A 10,178-nucleotide genomic window follows, 5' to 3' on the forward strand; every position below is an offset into this window, starting at 1 on the left:
AAGGAGAACTAGCTAACCCCATGGCTAACATCGATGAAGTTCCCATGGGTGAATGGAAGAAAAGGATGTGTGACGACACCGGCCCAGGACTCGTGCATCCCGCAATTCCTAGAACTGCCACCATTGAAATTAAGGGCCACATACTTGCTCAACTTAAGGAAATTCCGTTCTACGGGAAGGATCATGAAGACGCATTTAAGCATTTAGACGAGTTCAACGATATAGCTGACTACTTCAATGTCCCTAATGTTGCCCACAACACTGTTTTGCTTCGTATGCTACTAGTAACATTTAAAGGGGACACAAAAGATTGGCTGAAATCACTCCCTCCAGGATCCACCACTACTTGGGCAAAATGAAAGAGGAATTTGTAGACTAATTTTGCCCTCCCTCGAAGATATCCAAGTTGAAGAAAGCCATAGCCAATTTTGAACAACAAGCGGGAAAGTCACTTTATGAAGCATGGGAGAGATATAAGGGCTTATTATTGAACTGCCCACATCATGATCTGAATAGTCAACAAGAAGTCTCCATTTTCTATGATGGAGTGAATGTGACAACTAGGCGGCTCCTTGATTCGCAAGGACCACTCACAAAGAAGGCACCCGTGGTAATAAAGGCCCTAATTGAAGAATTCTCTAAGCACTATAGAGAATATCATAACCCAAGGAATGAATCAAATCGAGTGGTAGTGAACTCTATAAATGATAGCATGGCAGCAGTGATGGCTAAGTTGGAGAATTTGGATCGAAGAATGAATAAGACGGACCAATCCATCCATGCTATCCGGGTGGGATGTGAGAATTGTAACGGGCCTCACCTTACTAGAGATTGTGACTTAGATGAGAACGGGAACCGGAAGGCACAAGTGTGCTATTCAAGTGCCGATAAATATGATAATGATTGGCAAAAACCCAAGAAAGAATGATTCCCGTACGATGAATACAAAAAGGCAAAGGAGGAAAAGTTTAAGCAAAAGGCAAGGGGTTTGTATCAAAACAAGGAACCGGTGCAAGAAAAGAAATCATACTTGGAAGATATGTTTACAAGATTTGTAGCCGCGTCCGAGAAAAGGCACATGATACCGACACTGAAATGAAGGAGAAACGAAATATGCTTAGAGAGTACTAATCTATGATGATTAATCAACAAACTATGCTTGGGAATTAGCATGCATCCATTCATAAAATTGAAAACCAGCTAGGCCAGCTTGCACAACAAATCAACCAACGAGAACCGGGTGAACTTCCTAGCAATACCGAACAGAATCCAAGAATGGCACATGTGAAAGCAATAGCAACAGATTCTGAGAGACTTTTCACTCCTTTGACCCCTATCTAGAAGGATTCGAAAAAGGTGCAAGCAGAAGAGGAAATAAACTGGGAATCGGGTAAACCCGACTCGACTCGTTGAGTCGCGAACAAGGACTCGACGAGTCCAAGACGTGATGACAAAAACAGTTTTCTTTTAAAACCTTACTAGCCCCCTTATCCATTTCCGAGTCGCGCCATACCTGGTGAGCATATTCAAGAATATAGGAAGTTTATGGAGCATATAAAGGCACTCCAAGTGAATATTTCGTTTATTGAAACGATAGTTGAAACGCCAAAATATGCAAGTTTGCTCAAGGGCCTCTTTACAACTAGAAGAAATATGGAAGAAGTGGCTGAGATAATGTTGAATGAGCTACCAGAAAAGAGGGGTGATCTGGGAAGCATCACCGTACCATGCCGATTTGGGAACTTAATGGCCACACGAGCGTTGACTGATTCAGAGGAAAGTATAAATATTATGCCACAATCTTTCTTCCAAAAGCTAAACCTTCCGGTCCCAAAGCCTATTCAAATGAAAATCCATCTAGCCGATAAAACTATAATACATCCAATGGGAGTGTGCGAAGATCTTCTGATCAAGGTAGAAAAACTAGTGTTCCATGTTGACTTCATAATATTAGACATGGAAGAGGAACTTCAAATCCCAATCATTCTTGGGAGACCATTTTTGAATACCGCTTGTGTCGTAGTAGATATCTGTGAATCTACACTTACACTAAGGGTGGGGGTGATTCGGTGACTTTTAAAGCTGAGAAAATGGATAACCACATGGAGTCAAGAGAATATAAAGTTTCCTTAATGGATTTGGATGATGAATTACTAGAAAAAGAGCTTGCATTCTTGCAAGAAAGCAATCCAAATCAATTCATATTACATTTGGAAGAGAAATTTGATGCAGAAAAAGACCTGAAGGAGATGGAGAGGCTGATCGAGGAAGCTGATTATCAAGAAACAATCAAAATTGTTGGAACCTCACCGACTCGTCGAGTAGCACCCACTGACTCGACGAGTCCAGAAGAGAAGTCACGATTTGATGAAGGTTTTGGCCGGAAAACGATGAATACCCCTTCGGGACCCGACGTTCACATTTTGGTTGATCAAAAGGAGAATCCACTTGAGGAAAGCAAAGTTGTTAAAAATTTAAACAACTTTGAAAATGCACACTTAGCTTGTCTTGACATAATTGTGCAATATGATGAAGTAGTCCAAGATGACAAGAAGGAAAGTTTAGAAGATAAGGAGAATACTAAGGCTTGGAATAATGATGACCATAAGTCTTCCATTGACTCACACACGCCTGATCAAGAAGCAATGTCAACCATAATCACAAGACCAAGCCTCGAGCCCTAGTCTCTACTACATTTGAAGTTTTCACTTTTAAACCACCAAATTATTCATTATTTAATGAAAGTAAGGAAGAATTCGTGACCTCTAGTGATGATGGAATAATGACTGACAAGGCAATCGAGGTAGAGGAAGGAGTGAAAAAGAAGAAGCGTAGTAGCGGTATAAAGCGTAAAGTTGAAGAAGTTGTTACAAGTAGAAGGAAAGAAGAATTGAAAAGGGCATATAAGAGAAAAATCCATATTTACAAAACCAAGTATAAAGTGCAAAAACTAAAGAAGGAGATCCTATAGGAGGAAGTCGCAGAAACGTAGAGCGGAAAGGAGTCCAGCTAACGACTCCTCAAAAAGAAGCGCTTAACAGGAGGCGACTCGTCAATAGAGTTTGCATTCTTTTACCTTTCCTTTTAGTTTTATTTTGCATTTTTTTTTCGTTTCTTAGGATTTGCCAATCTAAATATTCTTAATTGTCCAAAATGATTGCTTGAGGACAAGCATGATCTGAGTGTGGGGTGTGGTGAATATATATTTAAGAAGACATGAAAATGATGAAATTTAAAAAAATAATAATAAATGACTCGATGAGTTGGGTTACCTACTCGACGAGTCCAATCAAAATCAAGATCTTCTTAAATTGCGACCAGACTCGCCGAGTCGGTGCACTGACTCTATGAGTCGGTATTATTTGCTGAAAAAAATATATTTTTACAATTCTATAAAATTAGGGTTTTTACCCTAATTGGTAAACAGTCTCATTTAGCCGACACCAGCCTCTTAATCGCCGTTCCCTTTTCTCTCAAGCATTCATCTTCATCTTTTCCATTCTTTTCAAATTCTTCAAACAAGGTACTAATGTTCTTCCATAATTTTGTTAAAGGTTCAGTCTTTAGTGGTTTAGGAGAAGTAATTTCTTATAAAATCCGGTTTTGACTACACTAGAATTCTAGGGTTTTGAATTTTTGTTTAAGTAGTGTAACACTCGATTCCTGGTATGCCTTTAATTCTAGCATTTATTATGTTTTTCTCTGGGACTCAACGAGTTGGATGCCCAACTCGTGGAGTAGAGTCGTGAACTGCGGGAAGTCTAAGTAGTCTACTCGACGACTCGGGAGACCGAATCGGTGAGTAGACGCTGTTTGAGTGAAACCCTAAATTGAGGGTTTGCACCCTATTTAAACACATTATAACCCCTCAACTCAACCCCCATCGTCCAGAGCAACCCCTAACTTGAAACCCTAGCCTTGTTTGAGTGTTCTAAGGCCATTTTGTATATTTTGGTGGTTTATGCAGCTTGAGAAGAGGAAATGAACTTCGGAGTTCACGTGGGAGCTTGGATATCCGGAGATTGTGTTCCATTTCCAGCTCATTTAAGGTAAAAAAAACTCCTATCTTGATATTCCATGTAAATAATCATCCTTAGGGCTTGGATCTTAGTATATTTAGGGCTTTCTAAGCCATTTTCGGGTTGTGAAGTGTAATACGAAGTTATGAATTCAGATCTTATGGCATAAAGATGCCAACTTTGTTGCCATAAACACCCCATGCATCTTGTAGACCATCTTTTATGGATTTTTAAGCCAAAGATCCCATGCATGTGCACCAAGCTTGAGATTTTACATGTAAAATGGACATTAGGAGGCCAGATCTATAGTTTTGATGTGTTAAAACCCATTCAAATCGACTGTTAGTAATGGTTAAGGATGGACTCAGCGATTCGTTCTTTGGACTCGGTGAGTCGGGGTATAATGACCACTAAATCCCTTCTGTCGAAGGACCAGATGATAGTGTGGAAGTTTCCCCGGTAGTTTAGGCTCTTAAGGGACCTAGGAATCATGGGACTCGACGAGTGCTAGAACACACTCGGCGAGTCCAAGGCAATCTCCCAGTCTTTAAAGATGGACTCAACGAGTTGTTCTTACTACTCGGCGAGTCATAGACTGGACGCATTCATATGTTGAAGATGAACTTGAAGATTTTAAGGAAGAACTCGCCGAGTAGGTTGAAGATTGACTGAAGTGTTGTTGAAAGTGAACTTGTCGAGCTCTTGCTAGACTCGGCGAGTGGGGATGGGTTTGTAGTATTATATGGATGAAGGGACTCGGCGAGTTGGCGGACCAACTCGGCGATTCTGGCCAACCAAAGAGTTGACTTGACCAGGTCTGACTTTGACTTTGACTTTGACCTAGATTCAAATTGAACCTTGAAGGGGTTGTGGGTAAAAATTAATAACTTAGAAGTGTTGTCGTGTAGGGATTGAGGAGTCGAGGAGAGCCGACTTCCACACCGAGAACAGTGAAGACGCTACATGACATCGAGGTGAGTTACCTTGCAGTAGGGGTAGGTCTAAGGCCACAATGCCGACCCACCAACAAGAGTAATTGGTAGATAATTGTCTTTGTGATAATTATCATGGTATGCTTATGTGATATGCTTATGAGATATGATTATGTGATATGCTATGTGAGTTAGTGGTAGTAGCAGAGAATAGCTTTTCCCTGACTTGGTCGTTAGGACCGAAGGGTAGGTCAGTTCCCCAGATATGCCTGACCGTATGATTATATTTTGTTATTGTATGATAGAGGTAGGGGTGAAATAGTCCCCGATGCCGGTTGGGATATACTGAAGGGTAGTCGGCATCCCAGAACGGCCTGACATGAGTCGGTCAGCACCCCAGAATGGCTTGACATGGGTAGGTCGGGCACCCCAGAATTGTCTGGCAGTATGTATGCTATGTGATTGTATGGTATGTGGTATGATGGGGGAACTAACTAAGCTTTTTGCTTACAGTTTCAGTTTTGGTTTCAGGTACCTCTTCATCCAAGGGGAAGGAGCCAGCGGCGTAGCAGCGCATCACACACACACATTTGATTTCCGCATTGATTTTTCTATGATTTTACTCTGATTTATACTATTGTTCGATGTTGTGATTTTTAGACTTATTCATGATGGTTTATGGGTTGATATGATATCGAAAATGTTTTTAGTAAACGAATATATAATTTACTTAATTACAAATGAAATTTTTTGGACTCGAAAATTGGGATGTTACAAGTTGGTATTAGAGCCTTGGTTTGAGGGATTCGGACACACCCTTAGGGGGGGGGGGTGTCTGAACTCAAACTGAGGGCTTGAAAGATTTTTTTTACAACGAAATAGTTTTTTTCTAAAATCTAAATTAAAGAGTTTTGAGAAAGAACGAGGTGTGTGATGCGTGCGACCGGCCGAGCTCAAGTATGTTTTCCCCAAGATACCCATACTTGTTATGTGTTTATGAGAACTGCATGCTAGATTAGGGCTAAGGATCTAGGAGGATGCCTTGTATGCCTGTTATGTGTTTATGAGAACTGCATGTTAGATTAGGGCTAAGGATCTAGGAAGGATGCCCTGTATGCCTGCTATAGGAGCTCATTGAACCGTATGTTAGAGCTGTTAGTTAGCAGTGAGATAGCTTGATTAGGTTATGCTTGATTTGGTTACTCAAGTCACGAATGTTGCTTGCTTTGTGCTAAACGGGTTCTGGCTAACTTTAACTAAGTAGTAAGCGAATATGTAACAGTATTCGCGAGCTAGTTAGGGAAAGGGGGTAGGGACCCCTAGTGCAGCTGATGGCGAAGAGTATGTCGGAGGGTGCCCTAGGAAAGCCTAAGATGAGATTAGTTGGAGAGGGATAATAGTTAAGGAACTTGGTGAAGTTGAGGCAATCCTTGAGGAAAGTACGGATAGATGTGGAAGGTAGTATGGGCCCGTACTACTGAAAGTAGAGGATCCGTACTCGAGTCAAGGAAGGCCAAGATGGAACCAAGAAACTTGGGGAGTGTGTGAAACCTCTCAAAAGTATGTATGATCCTGACATTTACGTGTTTTATTTTCAGTATGGTGGTCACACGACATGGAGCAGGAGGTTCAGGATCTGGAATAGGATCAAGATCAGGCTCAGGTGCAGGGTCCGAGCAAGTCGACGATGGGCTACGCGAGTTCATCGCGTCTGAGATCACAAGAGGTATCCTTGAGGCGACCCCGGTTATTTTCGGGTCGTCAAGGAAGGGATTATTGAGCTGATGGAGGATCGCCTCCGAGCATTCAGGAGTGATTTGGCGTCCAGCCAGTCGGGTACGCGCACACTGTCCTTTAAGGAGTTTCGAGGGAGTGGTGCGCCAGAATTTCATGGGGGAAAGTACCCCATTGCAGCCAGGAGATGGATTGCAGACATCAAGTCTGCACAGTTGACCAGCTTCTGCCCGGAGGGGTCGAAGGTTTGCTTTGCTGCGAGTTGTTTGAGGGACAGAGCTAGAGATTGGTGGGAGTCAGTCGGTGAATCGCTGGGAGCCCCAGCCGTGGAGGCTATGACTTGTTCAAACTTTGTGACCCGGTTCAGGGCGGAGTTTGCACTAGTTGTGGAGCTTCAGCAGCTGGCCAGTGAGTTTCAGGATATGAGACAGAATACGGATTCAGTGGTGGAGATCACCGCCAAGTTCAGGGAGAAGGCCTTGTTGGTACCTTAGTATGCTGGGGATGAGCAGATACGGAAGACCCGCTACCATGACATGTCGAGGGCTGACATTCAGGAGCATGTCAGCTATTCATCCTGCCCGACCTTGGAGTCCATGATTGCCAGGGCGCGGGAGAGGGAGATTAATTTGGAGCACCTTAGGAAGAAGAAGGCGGAGACTGAGCAAGTTACTGGGGTTTCGAGGAAGAAACCCAAGGGATCTGACGTCGGGTTAAGGGGCCTGCCGGGCCAAAGGTGCTGAAGGAAATGCGGCAGGCCGCATGAGGGAGCTTGTAGAGCAGGATCGTCAGGTTGTTACAAGTGCGGCAAAACAGCGCACTTTGGCAGGGATTGTACTGCCCCAACCCCCACAGTTCAGACATCAGACCTGATTTGCTTCCATTGCAATCAGAGGGGCCATAAGAAGGCCAACTACCCTAGATTGTTAGAAGTATCAGCAGCAGCGACAGTGGTGGCACCGACTCCAACGACAACACGAGTTGTGGATGGCCGGAAGGTCAAGGCAGAGGCTCGAGTGGTGCGGAGCCGAGTGTTTCAGTTGAAATCTGAGGAGGCACACGTTGCACACAATGTGGTGACGGGTATGATTTCTTCTCTCTAATCTTTTATGTTATGTCACTGTGATTTTGATATGAGATATGTATGTTCTGTTTAGGATCGTTCCATATGAATGGTATCCCAGTCCAGGTGTTGTTTGATTCGGGTGCTACCCGATTGTTTGTCTCTCTTGCGCTTAGCAAGAAGTTTCCTGCGTTCTCGGGCACGTTGGATTTCCCTCTAGAAGTCGAGATTACGGACGACCGGTCAATGGGGGCATTAGAGGTTTTTAGGTATTGTGTTTTGAGATTGTTCTAGGAGCGTTACCTGGTAGACTTGGTTCCCATACCGTTACGGGGGAACAAGGTTATTATAGGTATGGATTTTCTAAGCCCCAATGGGGCGGTGATCGACTGCGCGCATCAGTTGGTACGGATCAGAACCCCAAGTGGGGAAGAGCTGGTGATTCAGGGCAAGAGGCCACAGCGAGGACCAGCCTTATATTCAATAGCGAGGGCTAGGCGCTACCTTCAGCAGGGTTGCGCGGGATATGTTGCCTATGTTGTCGATACCTGGGAGGCGGGTAAGGCGACGATGGGCAATGTGCAAGTATTATGAGAATTCGCGGATGTATTCCCCAAGGAGTTTCCTGGGATAACTCCGGAGAGGCAGGTAGAGTTCAGGATCGACCTAGTCCTGGGTGCGCCTCCGATAGCCAAGGCACCATATCGATTGGCTCCTGCTGAGATGCAGGAGTTGTCTACACAGTTGTAGGAGCTATTTGACAAGGGATTCATTAGACCGAGCAGTTCACCCTGGGGAGCCCCGATTTTATTTGTAAAGAAGAAGGACGGGTCGAATCGGATGTGTATAGATTATCGGGAGCTGAATAAGGTAACGGTGAAGAACCGTTAAGCACTCCCAAGGATTGATGACCTCTTTGACCATCTACAGGGAGCATCTTGATTCTCCAAGATTGATTTGCGTTTAGGTTATCATCGGATGAGGGTCAGAGAGGAGGATGTGCAGAATACAGCCGTTCAGACGCGTTATGGTCACTATGAGTTTGTGGTGATGCCTTTCGGGCTCACCAACGCTCCTGCCACGTTCATGGATCTCATGAACCGCGTATGCAGGCTGATGTTGGATCGGTTTGTGATAGTTTTCATTGACGACATCTTGGTTAATTCCAAGATGCGGGAGCAGCATGAGGAGCACTTGCGGGAGGTTCTGGATACATTGAGGAGGGAGAGCTTGTACGCTAAGTTCTCCAAGTGTGAGTTCTGGTTGCACGACGTGCAGTTTCTTGGGCACCTTGTCAACCAGAACGAGATTTCGTTTGACCCGGCCAAGGTGCAGGCCGTGATGAGATGGGAGGTTCCGAGGTCTCCATCTGAGATTCAGAGCTTTCTGGGACTGTCAAGCTACTATTGGAGATTCATTCAGGATTTCTCCAAGATAGTCGTGCCCTTGACCTAGTTGACGAGGAAAGTCGTGGCCTTTTGCTGGGGGCCCGAGCAGCAGACCACGTTTGAGACGTTAAGACAAAGATTGTGCGAGGCGCCAATCTTAGCCCTGCCGGAGGGAATGGAGGATTTTGTATTATATTGCGATGCGTCCATCTCAGAGATGGCATGTAATCGCTTATGCTTCGAGGCAGCTAAAGCCTCATGAAGCAAACTATCCGACACATGATTTGGAGCCGGGGGCTGTTGTTTCCGCCCTCAAGATTTGGCGCCACTACCTCTATGGGGTTCGTTGTACTATTTACACAGACCACAAGAGCCTGAGGTATCTCATGGATCAGCCAAATCTGAATATGAGGCAGCGTCGGTGGCTTGGTGTGGTAAAGGATTATGATTGTGAGATCCTCTACCACCCGGGGAAGGCCAATGTCGTGGCCGACGCACTTAGCCGCAAGGCAGCACCGCTCAGGGATATCTGCATGAGGATGACAGTTGTGACTCCGCTGTTGGAGCAGACTCGGGAGGCCCAACAGGAGGCCATGAAGGAGGAGCATCAGAAGAGCGAGTGTACTATGGGTCAGGTTTCCTCCTTCGACTATGATAGCCAGGGACTGTTGACTCTTCACCGTAAGGTGTAGGTCCCATATCATGGAGGTGTGTGTCAGGTATTGATGGAGGAGGCACACAAATCCAGGTTCTTTATCCATCCCGGGGTGACGAATATGTACAAAGATCTTCGTCTTGATTTTTGGTGGCCCTGTATGAAGAGGGACATAGCTTGGTTTGTGGAGAGATGCCTGACCTACAGGAAGGTCAAGGTTGAGCACCAGAGACCTCACGACAAGGTCCAGCCGTTGGACATCCCGCTGTGGAAATAGGAGGATATTACTATGGATTTTATCATGAAGCTTCCCAGGACCACACGAGTGGTAGATTCGATTTGGGTCATCGTTGATCAATTAACCAAGAGCACCCATTTCATTCCGAT

At 44.7% G+C, this 10,178-nt stretch overlaps 1 protein-coding gene and 1 non-coding gene across 2 annotated transcripts; one reads left to right on the forward strand and one right to left on the reverse strand.

Moving 5' to 3' along the window:
• Window positions 1–403: 403 nt before the first annotated feature.
• LOC111893641 (small nucleolar RNA R71) lies at window positions 404–510 on the reverse strand. Its single transcript, XR_002850926.1, has one exon. It is a non-coding gene; the product is annotated as a small nucleolar RNA R71 (small nucleolar RNA).
• Window positions 511–1,653: 1,143 nt separating this feature from the next.
• LOC111893631 (uncharacterized) lies at window positions 1,654–2,073 on the forward strand. Its single transcript, XM_023889693.1, has one exon. It carries the CDS (start codon window positions 1,654–1,656, stop codon window positions 2,071–2,073), a length of 420 nt encoding a protein of 139 aa, XP_023745461.1.
• Window positions 2,074–10,178: the final 8,105 nt, after the last annotated feature.

Source organism: Lactuca sativa, chromosome 4, assembly GCF_002870075.4.
Source record: "Lactuca sativa cultivar Salinas chromosome 4, Lsat_Salinas_v11, whole genome shotgun sequence".
Lineage (NCBI taxonomy): Eukaryota > Viridiplantae > Streptophyta > Magnoliopsida > Asterales > Asteraceae > Lactuca > Lactuca sativa.

Bases quoted from the DNA above. Each gene is read 5' to 3' on its own strand.
- LOC111893631 (XM_023889693.1), top strand. From the start codon at position 1,654: ATGGAAGAAGTGGCTGAGATAATGTTGAATGAGCTACCAGAAAAGAGG.